General features: G+C 42.7%; 1 protein-coding gene across 2 annotated transcripts in view; it reads right to left on the bottom strand.

Annotated features, from left to right (window-relative positions):
* The window catches only part of FAM131B (family with sequence similarity 131 member B), a 28293-nt gene extending 3934 nt beyond the window's left edge, over positions 1 to 24359 (bottom strand). The window contains exons 1-3 of one of the 2 annotated variants that reach the window (XM_068700065.1): positions 23788 to 24359; positions 4132 to 4241; positions 2659 to 2694 (exon numbers count right to left, since the gene is read on the bottom strand). In XM_068700065.1, the coding sequence (XP_068556166.1) occupies positions 2659 to 2694; positions 4132 to 4241; positions 23788 to 23815 (174 nt within the window). In that variant the 5' untranslated portion in view covers positions 23816 to 24359. The remainder of the gene's footprint in view (positions 1 to 2658; positions 2695 to 4131; positions 4242 to 23787) is intronic. The other variant, XM_068700074.1, reaches the window with a different exon arrangement.
* Between the last annotated feature and the right edge of the window lie 733 nt (positions 24360 to 25092).

Raw genomic sequence — 25092 nt, 5'->3', positions numbered from 1 at the left:
AATAATCGCAGGCAGTCAAATAATTGGAGACAAAGACAAGCATTGATATCGAACTGCATATAATCCCAGTCAATTGCCAATCTAAGAGCGATGAGTTTCTCTGAAAACTGAGTGTAAATGTAGTGAGTGAGGCATTCTGTAACTTAGCAGCCAGGAATGAGTGTGTGTGACACATAACCTGAAGCTATCAGAAAGCAGGGAACAACAATAAAAAAGGTAAGGTGTAGCTGAGAACACAGCTTGTTCCATTGTGCACTTCCTTTGATGATGAAGCTGGTTAAAGAATGCCAGTCTATGCCCCCACTGGTCATTCTTGCCTGGGCACTGCTGTTCAGTATCTGTCCATTTGTTTCAAAACAGCCTGAGGACTCTGCTATGAGAAACCTAATGAAAATGACCTAGAACAGAAAGCATCTGCAGGAGGTCTCTGCCACTCCAAGGCTGAACAGCTACAGCAGGAAGGCAGGAATGAATAGGAAGAGAAGGAAATTCATGAGCCAGCACTGATGCCAAAGATATACAGAATTATACTGAGAAAGAGAAAGAGACACATTGAGAAAGGACTTGATGGATTCAGAATGGGCTAGAAAATTGGAAATTGCAAGTAAGAAAACTATCTTCTACTGTCTTTAAGGAAACGTGACCTTGTGTACCTTGCTTTCAGGTAGACAGAAATGCAATGAGAAAAAAAAAAGTGGTAAAGTTCTTTTAGTGAACTGCTGTATGCTGTGTAATTTTCCTGCTCAATGTGTTTCTCTAAGCAAAAGAGACTAAGCAAAACATCCCAAGCCATACGTGCCACAATGGATGAGATGTCAGTAGTAAGGGTTGGTGTATTGGGTTTATGTGGCAAGGGTTTGGTAGCAGAGGTGTTACAGGGGTGACATCTGTAAGAAAAGCCCAGAAACTGCCCCATGTTAGACAAAAGACAGTTGCAGTCAGCTCTGAAAGGGACCTGCTGCTGGCAGAGCTGACCCCACAAGCAATGCTAGTTGTGCCTCTGGGAGAGCATATTGAAGAAAGGGGAAAAAAACTGCTGCACAACAGCAGCTGGGAGAGAGAGAAATGAGAAACAGCCCTGCAGACACCAAGGTCAGTGAAGGAGGGGGAGGAGGTGCTCCAGGTGTCGTAGCAGAAGTTCCCCTGCAGCCCATGGAGGAGCCCCCGGTGGAGCAGGTGGATGTGGCCTGGAGGAGGCTGCGGCCCATGGAGAGCCCCCGCAGGAGCAGGCCCTGTGGCCGAAGCTGCAGCCTGTGGAGAGGAGCCCATGCAGGAGCAGGGGGTCTGGGGGGAGCTGCCACCCATGGGGGACCTGTGTTGGAGCACTCTGCTCCTGAAGGACTTCTCCCCATGGTACAGACCCATATGGGAGCAGTTCTTGAAGAGCTGAAGCCTGTGGAATGCCCACATAGAGGACTGTATCTCATGGGAGGGACCCCACACTGGAGCAGGGGAAGAGAGTGACCTGAAGGAGTGGCAGAGATGAAGTGTCATGGACTGACCACAGGCCCCATTCCCTGTTCCCCTACACCACTCAGGGGGAGGAGGTAGAAGAGCACTGATGGGAGTGGGTGGGAAGCTGTTTTTAGTTTGCTTTCAGTTTCTCACTGTTCTAGTCTGCTAGTGATATGCAATAAGTTATATTAATCTCCCTGTGTTGAGTCTGTTTTGCCAGTGACAGTAATTAGTGAGCAATCTAAATTAGTGAGCAATCTAAAATCTCAATCCTTGAACCATTTTCTATTGTATTTTCTCCCCCTTTTCTTTTAAGGAGGGGGAGTGAGAGAGAAGTTGTGGTGGAGTTTAGCTGCTCAGCAGGGTAAAAACACCACAGTTGGTTAAAAAGGCAAATCCCCTTGGCATTCAGTGACCCAAGTGCTCTCAAATCACGGAGAACCAGAAAATGACACACATTTAAAAAGTATCTGAAACTTGAAATTGCTTACAACTGCCAAAAACTTGGCTTCTAATCCTACCTTTCAAAATGTATAAAACTATCAACGCTAATTTATGGGAAGATACTTTTAAGTATCTTAAGTATCTCAACCAGAAAGAATAGTTTGGTAGCACTAATAGAAATTATTCCCTTTTCAGGATATTCTTTTTGCGCTAGTGGAAAAAAAAAAAATCATGGCATAGGTGTTAAGAGCAACAAGGAACGTATGTTATTAAAATATTTGTTTGTTTCTTCTTCCACTTATTAGCTAAAGTTAAGTTGTGCTGACCATCTTCCTCAGGGGACTGTAAAAAATGTCTTTACTTCTTTATGTAGCTGAAAATGATAAGATACATTTCTTCCAAAGTCCTGGAAAAGATCAAAGACTACTGATTTTTTAAACTTGTTGGATATACTTCTTCTTTATCTAACAGTGCCAAGAAATATCACAAAGAAAATATCAGAAATGACACACATTTATCCCAGAGGGATAAAGGCAACTTAAAAGCCACCTGCAGATCTAAATATCTTGTGAGACAGTAAAGCCACAGAAGCAAATCAAAATTCATCAGCATCCTCTGAATCTTAGACAAGGCTCAGAATTTCAGTGGCAGTGAAGACTTTCATTCATGTTTCCATTCTGATTGCCACTATATCTAATAAAAGACAAATCCTGGGCTTTCTATGACTAGAATATGAACAGTAGTGTGGTGCATACTCACATTGATACCATCCCAGGAGAAATCTGTCCGTGTTTGCTAAAGAAACCAAAAATGGACATGATGTTAGTGTAATGAACAAGTTGCAAACAGCTATGCATCTCTCCAAGTAGTTTGCCATAATCAACAGCCAGTACTCTAGCTGATACATTAAAAAAACTTGTGTCTTTCAAGCTGGCTTATTCCCTGTTGCTGGACGTGGTGACTGTAGGTACAATGGTATTTGGAAGTATGCAAGTACATATGACGATAAAAAAGCACGAGAGGGAGAAATACAAACACCTTTAAGACTCCCCTTCTAAAAACTTTTCGTTGCTAAATACTGCAGCTGGAATCTCTGTATGGGAGGTGCATCCCTCTGAGGCTAACACAAGGAGGAGCTACACTACCTATCTATTTTTACTGTATGATAGCGAGTTACAGAATGATTTTCTTCCAAAATTATTTTTGCTTGTAGTCTTTCAGTTTGTCCACTCTGACCCACTTTCCCTTTGCAAAACAGATCCCTTGCCCATACCAGTCATTACAGCAACAATTCATAGTGCATTTCCTTCAGCTGGGAGGACTCGCATCTCAACATCTTGGCTTGGGGATGTGAATGCTCAGGAAAATTTAGATGAATTGATTACAGCTATGGTAATTTACATAAATCAAAATGTTTCATGAGGTATGGTTTATACTCATTGGATTTAAAATCTGTATTTGATTTTAACTAAGTTTTCCATACAAGGTTAGGCTCCACTATTTCTGTCATGAGTTTGTGAAACTCCAAGATTCTTAGAGTTGCATTCCAAGCCAGCAAAGTGTAATAAGGAAATAAAGTATAAAAGGGAAATAAAATACCTATACATTAGTACTTTGTAAGATTAGGCAAATTGTATGTTATTTGTGAACATTCTTCGTGATATCCCAAATGTTATTTGTTGATATTTTTATTAACCAGGACTGCATATTCTGAACCTTACAGAGCTGAAAATTCAGGTATCTAAACTGCAGTATTTCAGAGCAGGAAATGAATCAGCCCTTGACTAAACACTAAATCAATTGGCAGTGAGTTACTAGTGAATGCATTCCTAAAAATCAAAATGGAGACAAATGTTTCTTCAGAAGATTGTATGGCTATACTGCAGAAGCTGGGACATAGTGCTGGATATTTCAGTGAATCCATTATTCAAGGAATGCAGACCTACAGGCTTGTCAGAACTGCCACAGTCTTATTCATGTTCTGTTCTGCCTCTGTTGTGAGTGGTTAAAAACATCTTTATGTGCAAACTCTTACTCACTCTGGATATTCTAAAGAGTGACTCAACTCTACTCAACACAAGCCAAACTGCACAGATATGGAGGTCTGATCCACTGACATCCTAGTCACCTCCCACATGATGCCCCAGTGATAAACAACATGCATTTCTAAACTCAGAAAGAATCATATCTTTCTGATCCCCCTGGATAAGTGTGTCTGGGACAAGCACTCACCTCAGTGGAAGGACGGTGGAAGCTGCTGCCATGCAGTGAACTGGTGCTGTCCATATTGATTTGGTCCACATCTTTCAGTCCTTTCCAGTCTACTGCAATCACCTCATTTCCTGCAGGAACATATCTAGTCAGGCTTCCAAATGCCACTGACTTAAATGTGTTTTAAGAGTCTTAAAAGCCAAGTCAGCTTAGCATACAGAAGAATCACTGACTTTAAGGCCATAATGGCCTTAAACCAAGCCTGATTTTTATCAAACCATCTGTACATCATTAACTGTTACATTTCACAAGGATATCTCCATATGAAGACCAGTCATTTGTGTTGCTCTCAAGCAGAATGTATGCTTGGCTAAAGCATAACTTCCCAGAAGAAAAGAATCTAGTCATGATGTGTGACAGAAATAACCAATTCTTTTGATATCCTGTTCCAATATTAAGCCATCATTACTTAAAAAGGCATTTCTCCTTTTTAATTTGAAATGGTTTGGCTTCAGCTTAGAGGTGCTGGTCCTTGCTTTGCCTTTCTCAGAAAGATTAAAGAGCTTTTTAATACCTGCTGTTATGTTTCAGAAAAGTTATTCATACATTTGACTTTCTTCTTGACGTATCAAATAGACTGAGATCTTTAGGTTTTTTATTGTATAGCATTTTTCCATCACCATTAATAAATTGTTTATTATTTTTAAAGACATCTAAATTTGACATCTAAATTTTTTTAGTTCTTCAAAATGCAGACATGAAACCATGCATAGTAATACAGGACTCTCTATCACCCATTCTGCTAATAAAGGTAAAAATGACTGGCTGCTCCTCATCATATTAACCCATTGTGCCATAACCTTGCAGTAGACTCTCATGTTCAGCTGTTTGTTCACTGAGATCCCTATGCATTCAGCACAGTTTTCTGGGATTGCCACCCATTCAAAAGCAGAATCTGTGCTGTTTGATTTTAGATGCATTTTAATACAACTTAAAGGATTAAATAAAAATAAATGTTAATAACGTAAAATAGGAATGATAAAATTGAAAGAATAAATATAAAAAACAAAATGATTAATACTAAATTTTAATATAAGTGAAACTAAATGCAAACTTCATATAGCCAAGTATCAAGACTGTTCTGTATGACCTCTCTGTCCATATAGCTATTTACTGTGCCTTCAATCCTTGTTCCATCTCAAACTAAAAAACATTTTATTTCTGCATCCATGTCATGGAGGGGAAGGTTATACTGTGCTTAAAACAGCCTTTTGCAATCTAGCAAGAAACACAGCTCCAATAATGATCATCGATTCCTGGATCAATTGTGTAATCTCTAGTCTATTTAAAATATATATTACTGAATGTGAATGGTGCTATTTTCATTAGCATTTTGCTTTTTATTTGCTCTTTGTCGCAAATTTCTTTGCCACAGACATGAAAACCCTGTTGCTTTTTCTAGCATCTGGCACATTTACACTGGTTTATCACTACCTGGGTAGAGATTTTCTGACAGGCAAGAGGTATTGTGCAATCCTCTGCCCTACACAGGCCTGTAGGAGGCATGTAGGCATTTATGGATGGGAAGCCTGAGGCATTCATCAGCTAGAATTCAAAATGCAAATAAGTTAATTTGGTCTCTTAAAAAAGGCTAAGCTTGGTAAGTCAGAAAACAGCAGAAAGCAAATATTATTTGATTTAGTGTCCACCACACCTTCACACCTCATCACTTTCTGCTGTGTAAGAAAATCTTCTCAAAGATCAAGTCATACTTTCTCCTTCACACATTAAATATGTTTCTGTTCATTGGGATAATTGTAACTGAGTGCTTTAATAGCATCCCCAATGTGCTTCTGATTGGCTAAGTAAAACAGAAACTATTCAGGGAACTTAAAAGAAAAAAAAAATCCATAGTGTCTGCTACAAAGCCAAGCATTAGAGGTCAAACATAGCCTGATTTCAGGAGGTAGCAGGATTTGGCATTAATGAACATGACAAAGACTACCTTTCAAGGTTGTGATCATCTTGACTGATTTTCCTAACAATTACATGCATGTATTTGTCCTTACTGAGCTCCATTATTTACTTCTAATTGTGATTACCATTAACCATGATCAATTCATGAGCTAGAAGTATACAGCTGAAATTGTTTTCAATTCTGATCGGATCATTCAGCATCTATCCACAGTCACCCTCCCTCCTTTGCAGGGTATGTCACATCAGTTGATACAAGCTTATCTGCACACCCACAAAGAAGCACAGAGAGACAATGGCAGAAGGTGGGATCCAAATAGTACCCTGGCAGGCCGCTCCCAGGCACAGAACAGGAAACATCATCCCATCAAAGTCATGTCTCAATACACCCAGAGGCTCATAGGGTGACAACAGCAGGTGGGAACCCAAATTATGCACTCACAGGAAGGGACACCCTGTCTGGACCCCTCACAAGGGTTGTTGCACAGACAGCCTCAGCCCCATGGTTCACAAACAGTGCCCATGAAGATAAGGCAGGGGAAAAGGTTCTCTAGAGCAACTTTGAAACTGAGGGAGGTGTTATTATGCCATGGAATATGGGACCTACTATTGGATGTAGGAGAAGAGCATTTAGGGATTGCAGTAGATTTATGGGATGTTTAGGGATAGAACCAATGGCAGGGAAAGCGTGGGATCGAGGTGGCTTGGGGAGGAATGTATGTATATATGTTGCGTATGCATGCTTGTGCATATGCTACTCAGCCTTGCTACTCACTGCAGCTGGTGGCATGGAGCTACAGCAACCTTGCCACTACTGGATTCATCTCTGCTCATGGGCTTCCAGTGCCCATTTATAAGGGCACTTGAGGTTGTGCACGAGCTTTCCAGCGGATCTGGAGGTATCTCCACTCAGGCCTTGGCAGGTCCCCAAGGCCAGGCTGCCAAAACTTCCTCTAAATCCTGGTGTGCAATGCCTGTATGGGACAGTTACCTCACGTTTCTCTGGCTGTGGAGTACAGCTGCAACTAGCTAACCCCAAACAATCAGTTCTTGTATCGTTACATAAAGCTTTGACACATCATTGCTACCTTCTACACAAGCTTTTATTATGCTTTGTCCTTCCTATTTGGCAGCAGTTTCATTTTTCTGTTTTGTTTTGTGGCAGACAGCGCTACTCCCTGCGAGACTGAGCAATCTTGAATTTGTCAAAGCAAGAGAGGGTGCTCTGGTGTGTGCATTCAAGTGAGAGGGACAAGGCCATAGTGGGCCCACTCATGGGCTGCTCATTCCTAATGTGGCTGAAGAGCTATTAGGTTTGGCATTAAAATCAAAGCTAGAAACATCTCTAGCAAAGGAAAGTCTCTGATAGAGCCTTGAGAAGCCCAGCTGCCAGTCCCAGGTGCATCAGCTATAAGTTTTGCTGTTGGCTTAGAATAAATGTATTTGATCTTCCTTGAGCTGGGAAAGGGTAGAGGGTAGAAGTTGGTGGAGGGCAAGAAAGGAGAACCACAAGGAAGTGCAAATCTGGAGAGTGCACATAAAGGAAGGAGTGTGGGGGCTGAATGTCATCAAAGTGAGCCAATGAATCAACAGAGGTCAGTGGAAGGTTGAAATTGGAGTTAGGTGTAGGAGTGGGTGCCTACTTCTGCTTATTGGGATTCGGTTGCCTCTTCTTGTAGAGGCAGCTCCTGCTCCTTCACTCCATCAGTAACTCTGTCACACCAGAAGGGGAGAGCTGAGGTGTTCCTGCTGCAGAACTGATATAGACAATGATGCTGGAGAGGCAGAAGAGGTGCTACCACTCCAAAGCAGAAGGCAAAAGTACAGAAGCCTTCGTTACAGGCTTCAACAGCAGTGCCATAGCTGTTTTATCTCCATTTATTCTGTTTCATTCCTGTACTCTCAGTTGTTTCTGAGCATAGTGCTGTGACACTACTGTAAGTCTACACATCCTGGCACACAGAGTAAAACAGGCTGCAGCACTGTTCTGAAAATACTCTGCAAGGACCTCTCAGACACAGAGATAGAGAGACACTAACCTCAGGCAGACAGGTGCTCAATACAGGCAACTCGACAGCCCCAAAGTTTGGCAAAAGACATTCAATTTTTGATCTCAATACTGGTAGCACACTGATAGTTTCCATTTTTGTACAATGTGTATAGAAAAAAACACAGGGGACTTTTGTTTTTCCTTGCACTTTTAAAAGTTGTTGCTTTTTTTGTTTTGTTTTGTTTTTACCATCATAAATTCCATCTTTTCCCTGAAAGACTCAGTAGATGACTGAAGAATAAGTAGGAAGCTAAATATGAGAAACAGTAAAATGAAACCAACACAGTTGAAATACATAAATATACTAAGTGACAGTGTTTACAGATCAAAGTTGCTTTGTATTTTTAACACAAATTTAATTTAAAAAAAATCTGACAGACGCATATCAAGAAAGATGTATCCATCACAACTGAAGAAATGTTTCTACTCTAGCCGTCTAAGCCTTTGGGGGAAAGATACAATCCCTCTGCTCTTTACAGTACTGCTTAAGTAAAAATAAAGATTTAATTTTAAGACAGACATTTCTAAATAATAAATATGAAAAACATTTTAAAAGGAAAAAAATAGATGAGGGAAAGAAAATACCAAGATGCCTCCCCCTGCTTTTTTAAGCACGGTAACTATGGACTCACAAATTAGAAAATGTATTTTCTAAAATTCACAAGTAATATGAAATAGCAACAATTTTTAAGAATGCACTGGAAAACTCCAAGAATCCATCTGGATGACTGTATCCCACCTTGCTGATGTAATATTATTACTTTTTTTTTTTTTCTTATTTGGAGCCCATTTTTATGAATACTTTGACTTCTCATGGAGACATAAAATATCTTAGTTGGACATATTTTCAGTTCCTTTTCATTTCTGTGATCTTAGAAAATTCATCTGGTTTTGAATTACTTATCTATTGTAATGTTAAAAAGTCTATTCTCTTTGGGTTTCCTTTTGCAATTTCTCAATTCTATTACCACCGTGCATTCATTGACAGTGTATTTGATACGTATGCCTGTATTTTGTTCATTTACAAGGTACTCGCTTAAATTGCACACCTGCATCTACGCAAAAGCCTTTAATAACCTATTTTGTTGCAACTTCTGTGTTGGATGCTCAAAATCTCTAATTTGTCTTCCATGTTTTGTTTTGCACTGAATAGAACAATAAAGCTTTAGAGTCCCAAATTCTCTTTTTTTTTTCCAGTGCAATGCTGGTGAAGATACACACTATATACTAAACATATATTTGTGTCAATCGCTTTCAGATGTGTTGTCAATTAACATAAGAAACACATTAATTATACAATGAGTTTCTAGCACTGTTATTATCCACTGTTAGCAAACCATCTTCTGTTTTTCAAGTTTTACTTTCCGCAGAGAGCAGAAACATTATCATTCGATATTGGTAGGCAACTTTAATGTTGGTAAACACCAATATTTAGAGTAAATGGTTCAATTATTTCTTTCCACTCCTTTCTTTACCCTGAATGACTAAGAAAGCAACAAATGTAATTGCAGTAATTATGATCAGTATTTAAATTGTATTTTCCCCAATATCAATTTTGGAGGAGCTGTTAACTCCCTTGAGGGTAGAGAGGCCTTGCAGAAAGATCTTGACAAATTAGAGGGATGGGCAATCACCAACAATATGGAGTTTAACAAAAGCAAGTGACAGATTCTGCACGTGGGACTCAACAACCCTGGATATAAGTACAGACTGGGAGATGAGAGGCTGGGGAGCAGTCCCACAGAAAGGGACCACCAGAGGGTTTTGATCAATGGCAAATTGAATATGAGTCCACAGTGTTACCTGGCAACCAAAAGGGCCAGCTGTATGCTGGGGTCCATCAAGCACGACATTGCTAGCTGGTTGAGGGAAGTCACTGTCATGCTGTACTCTGCGCTGGTGCAGCCTCACCTCAAGTACCATGTGTAGTTTTGGGTGCCACAATATAATACATAAAACTCTTAGAGAGTGTCCAAAGGAAGGCTATGAAGTTGGAGAAGGGTCTGGAGGGCAAGTCGTATGAGGAGTGGCAGAAGCCACTTGGTTTGTTCAGCCTACAGAAGAGGAGACTGAGGGGCGACCTCATGGTGGCCTACAGCTTTCCTCATGAGGGGAGTGGAGGGGCAGGCAGCAATCTCTTTTCTGTGGTGACCAACAACAGGACCAGAGGGAATGGCAAAAAGCTGCAACAGGCTGGGTATCAGGAAAAGTTTCTTCACCGAGAGGGTGGTTGGACGCTGGAACAGGCTCCCCTGGGAAGTGGTCAAAGCAACAAGACTGTCGGAGTTCAAGAATCATTTGGACAATGCTCTCAGACATATGGTTTGATTTTTGGGTGGTCCTGTGTGGAGCCAGGAGCTAGACCCCATGATCCCTGTGGGTCCCTTCCAACTCAGTATATTCTATGATTCTCTGAATTTTCATGATACTCGTGGAAGTGTAGTATCTTTGTCTAATAGAACACCTTCATGTCCTGTCAAACGTGGTTGAAATGAAATAAGTGGAAGCTACTGGAAAGTACTGACAGATGGACAGATAGTGTATCACAGAACCCTTTTTCTTCCCTGTGTGTTTTACAGAAAGCCATTGAAAGCTAGCCCAAAGGGAAACATCGAGGAAAGGAATAAGCCTCTGTGCCAAGTGAAGTGTTCCTGAGCTGAACTTCAGATGAAAGCATTCAGATTCACCCAGATAAAGCTCAGAAATCAAACAGTTATTTGCACAACTGTATGAGCATGGATAAGGAAACATAGGAAGTGGTTAGCTGTTGTTGGCTTTTTCAGAATGTAGATAGCAACTGAACCACTTGTGGAAGGTGAATATTAAAATGCCTGTTTTCTTGGATGAGAGAGGGTTGAGCAGTGTAGTGCTCTTCAAAGCATCTTGGTCTCCATAAAACAGATGTCTCAGAAATTTTTGATCAAAAATGAAAACACCTACAGTTCTGAGATGTCTGTAGGATTAGGCATCAGACAGGCAGTTCTTCTTCAGGATCTTTGCTTTGAATTTGGGTAACCTAAATTATTTCCCAGACCATTCTGATTCCTTCTGCAGGTAGGTCCCTTTTCAGAGCTGTTTAGGAAATAGAATTAAGGAACAAAGCTCCAAGACCAACATTTTCCTTCCTGACTGGAAGCATTTTCAAACCAATTCTAAAGGTTACTGTACACCATGTCCTTGCAACTAAAAAGAGCTGAACACTGAGCCTAATGTTACACAGAGAGAGCTCTGTTCTGAGAAGCAGTCATGTCGTTTAAGCTAAGGAGATACTGCAAAATGGAACACATCCAATTAACACAACAACAACAAAAAATCTCAAAGACCTGTCTCATTTGCAGAACAAGTATCAGCCAGCATGAACAGCAGCGATGGATTTATCCTCATTCTTCAGTGCTTCTCTGAAGTGCAGAGAATGTGTCCCCAGGGGCCTCATTCAGCACAGTAAGTATGAAAACGTCAATATGAACAAAGGTAACAGCCTTTTTTATTTTTTTTTTATTTTTTTTGGTGGGCCTGTAGCTAACATTGCAGAAGTAATATGCAGCAGGCAATTTCATATCTTGCTCTCCCTATGTATTTAAATTTTAATCTCTGTGATTGTCACATGACACTGAGCACTGTGTTAGAGAATAAGAATATCATTAGTTGTGACATCTATGTTCTGTAGCTTCATCTCTACCAGTCAGAAAGACGGACCATCCCAGCTACTCACCAGGAGTCAACTGGCAAATCGCAATGCACCTTTCTCCCTGCACTCTGGAGCAGGAAGAGAAAGAAAGGTTTCACTACAACACACAGAAGGACTTGGAGAAGGGACAGCACAGAACCTTTCCGCTACCCAACTGTCCCCTTTACCCTTTTCTCCCCTCACCCTGATGTTACCATTTTACATATGAAAAACACATGTGAGCCCCCCTGCCCTTTCTTTTCCTATAGGCTCTCTCATTCACACCATACCCTTCCCCAGGCTCTCTTTTCCTCCTTAGCACCTCTGTGCATTCTTTGTGTTCTGTTTTTCTGCCCCTGCCTGTCTCCAGGACAGTCCTGATCCATGCTCTGCCCTCCAGCACTACCTGTGGAGCCCAGGCCTTTTCCCCTTGCCCAGTCCACTCCTCTCTTTCCAACTTCCAGCCTTTCTGCACACTTCTGGACCCTCTCCCAAATATTATTACAAACACCCAGATACCCAACCCCATTGCCCTGCATGCATGGAGAAGATAGGACAGACTGAGAAAGGGTGGTTGTTGACCCCAGGGACTTCTCCCAGTCCTTCTTTTTCCCCTCAGCCTGTGGGGTAGGCAGCACCACTGCCAATATGATGTCAACAGGCCCAAGACAAGACTCCACTGCTGAATCTTCAGGCCCACTATCATTCTCCAGTCAGCAAGACAAGTTAGATGAAGAAGCAGAACAATAGTTTGCTTAAAACACCAGCACACAGGGGCAGCTGCCACCTAACAGTTTCAGGCTCCTTTCTCCCTACCTGTCCCTGCTCAGTTTGGGGGTATCACTTTGGAAACTCCAAAGTATACAGCCAGGTGGCTACATCCTTCTCCACCACAGCCACCACACATTTAGCCACAGTCCTCATCAACCACCTCATTTTGGAACAGCTGTATTGGTCAGAACCACTTCCTTCTACAGACAGGAGGCATAAAGACTGCTGCCTCCCTCTTATCACTCTCTCCTGCCAAAACAAAGCGTGGGAGTTGCTAGATGCAGTCATGCCATGACAATGGCCACCAAAGCATAGCAGATTTTCTTTCTGCCAACAGAAGCCACTCTGTGGGAGGCAACAGGCAAAGGTCTTCAGTTGGAGGCTCTTCTTCCTCCTCAAGCTTCTGTAAATCCTGGGTGTAGAGGTGATCCTAACTTTGTCTCTCCCCTCCTCCCAGTACTGCTCTCCTCATGCTCCTATTCTTTGCCCTGAAGAAGCTGGTGTTTCTCATCAGCCCCTTCCTGCAAAGGATATCTCCCTCTGCCAGTGATCCATCCAGATGCTGGTGGCTGTACATGGCATGATGGAGAGCTGCAGAATCTTTTATCATTTAACATCAGGAATCTTCTTGTACATCCACAGCTCCTCCAGGGACATTTAGGGCTTTCCCTGCCGAGCCTGGGACACTTATGCATTGGCTGCTTTCTGGCCCAGAAATGGATCACTGGCCAGTGAGAAATGGAAGTGGTCACAACAGAAGCAGATACCCACTCTAGCTGTGGGGAATCCCACACAGGGAGGCAGAGAGTTGTTTACAGGGAAAAATCATTTCCTTTCATGCCGCCTACCTCTGTGCTTTAATGCCTGGAAAAGCATATGGAAAGTATCTCTGTGGGCCTGATATCTCCCATCCCTTAAGAGGAGACAGATCTCTTCCAGACGAGGCCACTTCAGGTCACAGTTGGACCCTCAAAGACAACCAAGAGGGCAGAGCTGGCCACAGCTGGCTGAGGTGAACAAGGCCATTGCTGTCATTCCTCTGTGACAGCCCTTCTACAGGATCTCGGAATGGTTCCCCCCTCTTTGCATCTTCAGTCACTCCAGTTAGCACTGAATCTAGCATCCTTAGCCAGTGGGGGAACAAGCTGCTACCTTTGCTAACTGCTGAAGACTAACTACTCTAGGAAGAAGATGCAGCTGACCCTTGCCATGGCAGACAACAACCTCATCTTCATCAGTGAGGACCGTGTTCAAGGAGGGAAGGGGATCCAGGCAGCAGAGTGCTTCCCTGTAATCTAGGGACCATAGTTCTGTCTACGGAACTTGCTGGCGTACAACTGAGATGTCTGTCATTCTACACCACTGATACAAGAGGCCTCTTGCAAGGCCTTCTTGACTGTTACAAGGCCCTCCTCAGAACCCAGAAGCTCTCTGGTGCAATCAGGTCCCTCATGATCACCAACAAGGAGGAATGTCTTTGTTGAGCCCCTGCTTCAGAAAACCCACCTCCACATGCAGGCAGAAACCTCCTCACTGCATAGAAGCATGGCTTCTGCAGCATCAGCAAAACTGAGGAGCACTGGGTCTATGGTCAGTGAGACTGGGTCAACCCCACATTGTTTGCCTGGTATGCAGCGTCAAACACCCGGATTATATCAACAACTCCAACCTCAGGCAACTCCCACAGGAGGGTAGCCCCCTCCAACTCCTACCTCCATCGAGCTCCTTCTGAAGCCTTGGCCCTTGACTCCCTGTCCAGCCTACACATCATTCTAGTAAGCTTTGAAAACCAGATGACCTCCCTTGAGAACACTTCTATGCATTCATGCTTCAACTGCTCCACTTTCTTACTGTCACATCTCATACAGATATATGGTTGTAGAACAACTCCTTGTCAGGAGAGGATGAGAAACCCCAGTAGCTAGTTTCTAGTCTGTCTAATTCTATGGCCCACTTGGAACATCGGAGGGAACACCCTGCATCAAGCACCTAAGTTTATTCGCAGGATCTCCCACCTCCTGTTTCTTCTGCAATGAGAGACAGACTGGCACCAGTGTATATCAGGCATGTAAGTCTTTGGACCCCTCCAGAACTTGTTACTTAGATTCTGGATGCTCTCCTTGACAAATTTGTTGTACATCTCCCATCTCAAGCCGTACTGAATTCTGATCCTTCTTAATCAACTTTCCTCTGTTTCTCACCAAGCTGGCTATCTGCAGCTGCAGGAGGAGGAAAAAACAGGATCCCAGCAACTAGAGCAACTAGGAGTCCTATTTCTATTCCCTTGTTCTAGGTAGGACATCACTAGGAAGTATCCACTAGTCCCTGTATACCATGGAAGTACAGAAAAGCTCTACTCATTGCTCCGCTCTGGTTCTATATTTTTCTATTTTTAGTCTGTTAGTCTTTACTCTGTTCTTATTTTATTTCTCCTTTTTCGCCACCAACAATTCTCTTTTTATTCCTCCTGGTTTCTTTCCTTCACTGTCTTTTTTTTTTTTTTGGGGGGGGGGGGGAGGGAGGAGGAGCAGGGGGAGAAAGTAAGCATTTAGTAATTGTTTAGTATCAGTATTAGCTTGTCCCTCAGATGGGAGTGGATATATAAGAAATAATAAAAGAAAAAGAGAAACAGTAGTGATATTTTCCTAGAATACTTCTCTTAACTTCCAAGTCATTTATACCTCCAGTAGTTCCTGAAACAGCGATTTTGTCTCTGTATTTAGTCACCTTTAAGGGAGTTTTCTTCTACTAATCTACTCATTTTCTAAACCAAAGAAATCTTTTTTGTACCCATAGCACCCTATAACAATAGTTCTTCATTTTAAGTATACATTATGTGGAAAATGCTAGCTCTTATTTGTTTGAAACTTGCCATTTTGGTTTCATTTGATGTCTAGTATCTATCTTTAAAAAGAATAATAAAATATTCTTCTCTGTTTGTTTTCTCCATGTTATTCATATTGTAGAGAAGATTCGTGACCTTAAAGATATCCATCATAACTTGCCCTCATCATCTGTTTTCCAGACTTGAGAAATCCCTATTTATTTACGTGGCTCCCGAAACATAAGCCACACCATACCTTGATTGTCTTTGTTGCCTTTTCTGAATCTTTTCCAGTTCAGTTACATCCTTTCTGAAACAGGATTGAACAATCAAAAACAACACATGGTATTCAAAATATGGGCACAGCATGGATTTACACATAGTAGAATAATGCCGTTTGTCATTTTATTCTCTACTTTTTTCCTAGTTATTAACATTTGATTGACATTATCGCTGCTACTAAGAATTAAGTTTTCTATTATAACTTCAAGATCTCTTTTTGGAATGGAAATAGTCAACTCAGAACCTTCATCATTGCTAATGTAACACTATAATTGTTTTATTGTGCATCAGTTTACATTCATCTACAACAAATTTCACCCATAATTTTAACCCCTAATTATTCAGTATTGTGACATCCTTTTGTAAATCTCTGCACTCAGCTTCAATTGCTCCCCCAAATAATTTACCCTCATTATGGTACTTTATCTCATTAGTTGCCCCGTTTCACACCATTCATGGATACGCACATCTGAAAAAGATCCCTGTGAAAACTGGCCATTTCTTGCTAATCTTTTTTTTTTTTTTTTTTTTTTTTTTTTTTTAATGCTATCTTTACCCATGTAATTAATAAGTTTAGGAACTTTCCTTTGATCCGACAGCAGAAAGGCTGTCTTTTGCAGCCCTTACAAATGTGCTTTGGAAATCCAAGTAGACTATAGCCACTGGATCTTCTTTGTTTACGCTTTCTAAGACATATATTGCTTGTTGAGGCTTTCTAAGACATACAAGGCATGTTTTGCCTCAACAGTAGCATTAGCTTTTCCTTTGTATATCTTACTTGTCCATGCATGCACTAGTGCTGTTCTTTAGAGCAACATTTATTAGCTTGCCTGGCATGCATATCTTGTTGACTAGCTTATAGTTTCCTACATCTCAAAATCTGTTTACAAACAGGCATCACATCACCTAACTTCCAATCTTCTTGTACTAAAGTAATTGGAAGACTTTACATATCACAATCAGCAGTTCACTTTTTTCAGAGTCAAATTCCTCCAAGACTTGTTATTCTTTTGTCTACCTACTTTACAACCATATTCACCAAGGCTTCAATTTGATCTCCTGATGTATCCGCAGCATGGAAAGAGTCCAGAGGATAAACCTCCATAAATTCCACCACAACAACCAGATGCAAATATGTATTATTTGATATTTTTTTTAATTTGTTTGCTTGTTTTTTGTTATGGTCTTAATCTCTCTTAGTCACCTAAAGCCTCGTTAGTAAAAACATTATGCACTAAATCCTCATCATTTTGCACAAGGCAAATTACTTAACTTTTACAGGCTCTTTGACTGGCTTCTAGAGCAAACATTTAATTTTTGCATCGCATTCAGATTTCTTACCAGGCTACATGTATGGTTAACTCAAGTCCACGTTACTACTAAGTTTACTGCCTTGACAGCCTCTTTGATCTTCCTGTAGCTGTCACTGTTCCCTGTCACCAACCTGACCAGTGACATTAAGTAGCTAGTAGTACAATCCCTAAAACTATTTTTCCCTATTTAGGTCTGGAACATTAATCCATATGCTAGCCATTTGGATCACCAAATTACTTTCTCTACTTCAGCTAATAGTTTTTGCACTTCAACTTTCCACATAAACTGTCTGATCAGCATCTGTAGCTACAAACTCATCTTCCCAGAATATAGAAACTATGTGTCCTTTCATAAATCTAGTACACTCCTGGACTTGAGAACTTGCAGCTTAAACTCACAAAGAAATGTCCCTGTATCTAATCTGACCTCCTTAAAGTAAATGAGGCTAAAGGTATTCCCTTTGTTAATTATATTTTCCATTTCTGCACTTAAATACAGTAAAAAAAAATTAGAAAAATCTTTATTTTTATGTGTTTAGGTGACTGAGAACTCAGCACAATTCTTGGTAAATTATTCCAATAGTTAAGTATTTTTACCATTTGATTTTTTGCTTTAGTTCCAGTCTATATGCGTTCACTGTCTTTCCATTGCATCTTAACTGTTCTCTGCTAGGCTGAAGACTCACATTGTTCTGATGCTTATTATTCATTCAAACACTTAAAAACTCTCATCAAGTTAGCCCTTAAGTTTTAGTTATATATGTAAGCTCACATATTTATTTTCTGATGATTCTTTATTTTTGCAGCACTTCTCAAAGTGAGAATAATAAAATTAGATGGTTTTTTTTTCACAAATGCCAAATACACAAAAAATATAACTTTCTCTCTTCTGTTCAATATTCAACTCTTCATAGATCAAAGAACCACATTAGCTTCTTTGGCTGCAGCATCGCAATAGAAGCTGTTGATCTACTGATTATCTGTTCAGACATCTCTAATCTTTTTTCAGTGTGACTGCTTTCTAACATAGAGCTCTGGTTCGGGACATATTATTCACACTCTGTCAATAGATGTATGAACTCATATTTAGTCAGACAAATGCACACTGTTAGTCAAGATATTACAAATGAATTAAACTGTTCTACATGTATATCAGTGATTTATCCTTTTCATTTGTATTTTTATTTTTGGCAATTCATCCAATCTTCTTAGATTCTGTTAAGTTTATCAATATTTTAGATTTCTGTGTTAAATCACAGGGTACTGACAACTATATTGAGAAATGTAAAATCACATAAGAAACACAACTTTTTCAAAAATGATTATTTGTTGCTATTTTGATGCACCATATGTACCACATTTATATAATATTAGTAAAAGAATCATGCGGTACTAAGTTGGTTGCCAACTGATCGTTGTTTTATCTTTTACCAATCTAGTATTTTAGATTTATTACTATGATCATACATGAAGTTACTTCTATCATTGGAGTATTTGACTGCAGGGAGTCTCATACAAGTCATGATATAAAGTCAGCTTAATGGGATCTGTTTTGAATAAAGCCATTCTTGTCTGTCATGTTGTCCTTCTAATATTTTATTGGGAATTATATCAGATTGACAAAATAAGTACCTAGGTTATCTCGCTCTTTCAAGACTTATTGGAGGAAAAAAAAAATACTACAGTTCTGACTTTTTATTCGACTCTTTAAAAACTCTTGAGTGCTAGCTATCTAGAACTAGCTGTTTTAAGTATCAGTCTGACATCATCGCTGTTTGTTGTTGAAAAACATATGCTTATTAAATAAGCTGAAAACTATTTTTCTCCTACTTCCCCCCAAGAAAACAGGCAAAAAATATGCATTGAGCGGGTCAAATTTTCCTGCTTCAATACACATCAGTCTATAGAAGTCAGTGATTCCCAGCTCTCTCAAGACAATTCATTACTTCAGTTTTCCCATCAGCTCCTTTGCAATTTCTCTCAGAATTCTCCCAACTTACTGCCTCTAAGAGTTAACAGACTCAGTACGTTGTCCTTCAGTTCTACTCCTCAAGATCACATCAGTAGAACTGTACACACACACACACACACACACACAAAAAAAAAAAAAAAAAAAGAGTTTTAGGACAATCAGCAACATGCTGAATACAGTTTACCTATACTAGTGACTGTTGCTGATAAATATAATTTACACTTGTTCTTTAGAATGCTTTCAAACTAGTCTTATGCAACTGGCCTCTTTGTTAGCTCTTTCCCAACAACTTTGAAACCACTAACTTAAACCTGACAAGAGAGATAGAGGTCTCAGAGACAATCATTTTGTAGACACATCATGACAACTGGCTGCTAGGTCAGGGACAGAGTCTCTGTTCAGATCCTTATTGGCAGAAATGAGCTCTTAATCCCAGAGCTCTTTGGTTGACTTTACAGTGATCAAATTAAGAACTGCTCAAAAGAAGAAAAGTTAGACTGGGAAGAAGCAGAACTAATGAAGTGAGAGCAAGCACAAAGAAGTCTGATCTGGTAGGAAAGGTGTTCCTTTGCCCCCTTTTCTGTTTTTCTCTCCCCTGGCTATGAGAGGAACAAGATACCCAGATTCCCTTCTTCATGTATTCCCACCCTTTTTACCACATCACCCTTGATACAGAGGTTTCTACACAGAGCCCTGTGCTCCTTCCACCTGTTTGCATGCAAGTAAACAAATGTATTTTGCCCCAATGTCATGACTCAGTTTCCTTCTGCATCACCTTTTGCTCTCCTAGACCTCTCCCTCTCTTTATTTCTTTTCACTGGCTTACTTGTATGTTGAAAGGGAAGGAAGGAGGAAGGAACCAGACACTGGCTCTCCTTGATATGTACTGTATACACTACACTTGCCACACCAGATCTCACTCCACACAACCTTCAGATCTGTTGGGGGATGAACGAGGAGGAAAATGAAGGGGGTGTTCACTGATTCCCCCAGCTGCTTACTCTCACTCTTGTCAGTCTCTTATCATGCTCCCACTCTGCTGAATCTGAAGTAGACGGATTGGAAGTGTGTGGTCTTTGGCTACATTTCTCCTACTGTGGATGTTATGAGCCACTCATTTACACTTTGTACAGCACAGCCAGTGAGAAAGCAATGTTGAAAGTGTAGGCTTCTTCAACTAGCACCTGCATTGCTTCTCCCTCTGACAGTATACTGACCTTTCTGTGTAGAGGGAAGTGCAGCAAGCTAGCTAGCTAGATTTAGCATGTCAGATTTGACCCAGAGACCAACAAATTAAGAGCACTACCTTTTCCAATCTGCATGGTCTATACATTGACTGATGCTCTGTGCACAAGCCTAAACCAGCTAACACTTGAGCTGCTTTTTAGCACAATTGCCCTACTAAGCAAACATTGGGAGGACTTCAGCTGACAGCTGGGGTTATTATAGCGAGGTGAGGCAGTCTGTGTCACATAGTATTCTAAACAGCTAAAGGAAAGCAGTAATGGGTGGGAAAAGTATAGTAGGAATGTATTAACGTAGAAGCTTGCAGTCCTCTGACAGCATGTGACTGAAGCACTGGACCAAATCTGATTCAGAAAGTCAACCACTCCACGCTTTAAGTCTTAAACATAGGATCATGGGATAATTCCAATTAGAAGACACCTCTTGAGGTACAAACTCCTGCTTAAAGCAGAGTCAGCTATGAGGTTAGGCCAGGTTACTCAGAGCTTTACCCAATCTGGTCTTGAAAACCTCAAAGAATGGACACTGCACAACCTATCTGGGAAACCTGTTCCTATGCTTGACACTCTTCATGGTCAAGAAGTTTTCTGATATCCAGTGTGAACATCTCTATTTTCTCCCCACACACTCCAAAAGCACTATTAGATTTTAATTTCTTTAAATAGTTTTCCACCATTTCACGTCACTTCACAGAACATGTTTGTTGCAGGCTTTCACTCAAAGACGTCAAAGAAATTAGAGACACCACTGGGCAAAACAGAGAGTATTCTTGAGCGTAATAGGTTTGAGCTTTCCATTCATTTAAATCTCTTCAAGGAAATAAGAGAGATCTTGTCACACTAGTCAGAACAATCAATTTTTTAATGTCTAAACTATGGTCAAAGGTACACTTGCAATGTATTCAGAATTGAATTGGAATACATTCAGACATTCAGGTCTGAAATATCCTACATTTATCTAATTCAGTTACTAAAAATAATCAAGCTGATCTTTGCATGTAGTTGGAACTCAAATATCTACAAGATTCTGGCTGGATTTTGCAACTTTAAGTGTCCAGCAACCTCAGTGAAAACCTTTTTTACATACACTGAAATTAAGTCCCAGTTATTGTGAGAGTCACTAGGCAGCTCTCTGGGAACTACACTGGAGAGAGTAATTATCACCAATATACAGATCTGACCTCTAGGCAGTATCAGAGGCAGAATATCAGAGGCATTTATCGGAGGCAGAAGTCAACTGTGAGGCTTAAAAGGGCTCTGGATTGTTGTGTAGTTGACATAATGACATGTAACGGAAAGCACATGTATGACATCGGTGTGTGAGTGGCTGCATCTGTGGAGAAGGTGAATGGGTGTCCACTTAGCCTTTAAGATGAGTTTTCAACTTTCCTCATACCTTAGGGAATCCAAATTTGATCATCACCTTTGTGACTTCTGGTGTTCCCTATAACACTAAAAGATGTTATATGACTTCCACTTCAGTCTTATATGTATGGAGCTGCTCTGTTAGGAACCTCTCAATTACTTTTCCCATGGAGAAATAACAGGAAAACTCATATTTAGGAAAGAAAATACGAAGTTTCACATCACTAAATGTGCAGACTATGACATGTAGCTAGATCATAACAATATGTCCCTGCAGGAAACGGAGAAATCATGTGGTTTGCTTAAAACTGGAATGGAAAAAGGTCCAGAGCAAGCTCAGGGCACAATCCTTCACTGGTCCCCATGTGGTGAATAAACTAAATGTGACTGATTATGAGCTTTCTAGCACTAATTCTGAATTTGAAATCTGCTACATGCAAATTCCAAGTTAAAGCCAACAGAAGTGTACCGTGCTTTGCCTACCTCTGGGATCCCCATGGTCTTGGAAAGGCAACACAGAGCTTGTATATTAAACTAGTTCTGCAAAAATCTAACCAGTTACACCATACAACAAGTTCTACTCATGCTAGGGCATTATTTTCCAACGATATCCTAGGACTACAATAAGATATATATGAATGTATATCTATGACATATATATATGAATGATCCTTGAAATAGGTTAGTTATACTGCCTTTGTGTAACAGATACCAGGTCAGAGATCATAAAAATGCTGGCACACACAGGAACAAATACCTTCATGGTTAAGTATGAAAGCCATGCATCATTCCGAAGTTGAGTGGATGCTACCAGATTGTGTGTTAATTATTTATTTGAAGAGCGTTGTGGGGAGATGGACCAAGAAATAAAGCTACCTGTACAACATGCACTGTTAAAAGTGGTGTAGATTATTTGTTGGCCAAGAGAATAATAATACCCTCAGCAGTGTGCACATGTAGAGGATATGGGAAAGGGAAGCAGTACATGTTTTGACACATTACAGTATACAGACCCAGGTGATTTTGAAAAATCTTAACAGTGAACTTTGCCATGTGAACATTACAGAAAACATAAAAGATCTCTTCAGGTCATGAGGACATCTGACCGGTAAGAAACATAGGCTAGATGTGGGAATTATATCCCAAGGTAGAAACTGTAGTCTAGTTTAAAGTTTGCATCTACAGGAGTATATGGCCCCCTGGAAGTGCTCACAGAGGACTTTCCTACCAATCCAAGAAGTGTCACAGCACCAGACTTTAACAGAGTCGCTTAGATTTATTTTGGGGATCTCGTTCAATTTGCTTGCTCTCAAAAGTTTCATTTTCCTACTTATGTCACAGTGCCTGTGTGTTTCATGGGCTTGAGGTCTTCCACCAAATGAGCTGTTTTTGTCTCTGAGAGTGTTTTGTTGAGTTGAATGGCATGTCTCTATGCATCTATCTGATGTCTTTACATGTGGTTTGCACAGAAAGAAATTTTCCTGTGGGGAGGAAAGTGTGCCACTGGACGCTGCTTTTATCTACGGAGACCTGCATTTAGAGATCCATGGATTTTTTTGGTATTCACATATGTGTAGGAAGACAGAACTAGGTTTACATAGCCTAAGGGCTTGGGATTCTCTCCTGAAAAATAAGCGTGGCCGGGTGGAAATACGCTATTCCTCCCACTGTGTCCCCTCGCCATGGCTCTGCAAGGAGGAAGGGAGGGATTCCGTTTTGTTTGCTGTTCTCCTCTGAAGTCTCCGTAGGGGGAAGGGGGGGGGGAGAGAAGACGTGCAGATCATGCAGTGTTACGTACACTCGGATAACAAGAACCCGCTACCGTGCAAGGGAAGCAGCCTCCGGCTGCCTGATCCCGCGTCGGGAGGCACGCCCCGCACCCCCCCAACCCCCTGGGGGGCACCGCACCGACCCCGCACGCTCCGCGACCTTCCTCCGGGGGTGACCGGGGAGATGCCCCCCGCCGCCCCCGCAGCCCCGGGCTCGCCCCGCTCCCAGCACCGAGGCCGGCGGCGCCCCTCGCCCCTCGGGGCACCGGGCTAGGGGGGAGCGGGGGGGTCGTCGTGCGCAGCTAATGGCGCTGAGCGGGCCCTCGGCGGCCAGGATGGGCGCTGCGCAGGGCGACCCGCGTCCCACCGTCGCTCGGTTATAACCGGGGAGGGACTGCGACCGCCCGAGCATCCTCTAGCGCCGTCCCCGCCAACGCCTTCCTCACCCACGGTGCGGGATCCGATGCAGCCCATCACTCCGGGAAGAGGCGGCAGCCTCGGCAGCCGGGAGGAGGAGGAGAAGGAGGTGGAGGAGGAGGAGGAAGGCGGCGGGGGAGGTCGGAGAGGAGCCGGTCCCTTCAGCGGCAAACGCCGGGGCGGCCCAGCCGGGACCGGCGCGGGGTCATGGTCAGGTGCGAGCGCCGGCTGCCCCCGCCGGGGAGATGTAGGCGGGAGGGGGCTCCGCCGGCCGGGCTGTCATCTGCCCCGGCTCCGCTTCCCGTGCCGAGCCCTCGCCGCGGCTGCGCCCCTGCCTCCGCCGTGCGCCTGCCTCCGCCGTGCCGCCCCTCCGCCCGCTCCCCCCGGCGGCTCCCCGACGGATTGGGTAAACAGCCCCGGCCCGGCAGCACCGCAACGATTGGCTGCAGGACCGGGGAGGCAGGGCCGTGCCGAGCCGTGCCGAGCCGTGCCGGGCCGTGCCGGGCCGAGCCGGGCCGGGGGGCGGCCGCGCGTCCACCCCGCGGAGAGCGGCACCGGGCCGGCGGGGCGGAGCGGAGCGGGGCGGGGTGGCACCGGGGCCTGCCCGCAGTAGGGGCGGGCGGGGGGGGCCCCTCCTGGCTGCCGGGGCAGCTCCCGGTACAGGTGAGACGGCGGGCGGGGGGGAGCGGGGAGCGGCAGCGCCCCCGGAAGGAGAAGCGAGAGGTGCGGGTGGATGGAGGCGGCTGGACGGGCCCTCGGAGGCTCGCCGCGGTTTCCCGGTAACTACACTTGCAGGTTTGATTCAATTAAAGGATGCTCTCCGCCCCCCCCAGCGGCCGGCGGCTCCCTGGAGGGCTGTGGATGTGCAGGTGCAGATGTGCAGCAGCGGTACCCGCTTCCCAGCCCTCTGCGAAGGAGCAGGCTTAGCCCTGTGGAATAAAAAGGCTTTTCCTTCAAGCTCCCTGCTACCATGGCAGGGGGGGACGCAGGGACGCATCTCACCAGATGAAGATGTTAGGTCGGCTCCTTTCACAACCCAAATTCGTCTGCACCTGGTAACAACAGGCAGTGTCCCCCTGGCCCACCTCCCCAGCACCACTGACCCTCCCTACTCTGCGCCTTCCACCTGCACGCTCTGAAATGCTCATGGTTTCTCCCAGCTGCTTCGTGTTTCCTTCACCAAAACCTCTCTGATCTCACCAGCTTCATTCCACCAGTCTCGCTTAAAAGCAAATTGAATTTTGCTGATCCCAAATGGATTATTTTGTTCCCATCTTTGAGAAATTCATTTTTTTGTCTACATCGCTGAGAAGTCGCTCACAGCAGCTGAACAG

This window comes from Anas acuta, chromosome 1 (assembly GCF_963932015.1).
Source record: "Anas acuta chromosome 1, bAnaAcu1.1, whole genome shotgun sequence".
Lineage (NCBI taxonomy): Eukaryota > Metazoa > Chordata > Aves > Anseriformes > Anatidae > Anas > Anas acuta.
This window is presented reverse-complemented; position numbering and strand designations above follow the sequence as displayed.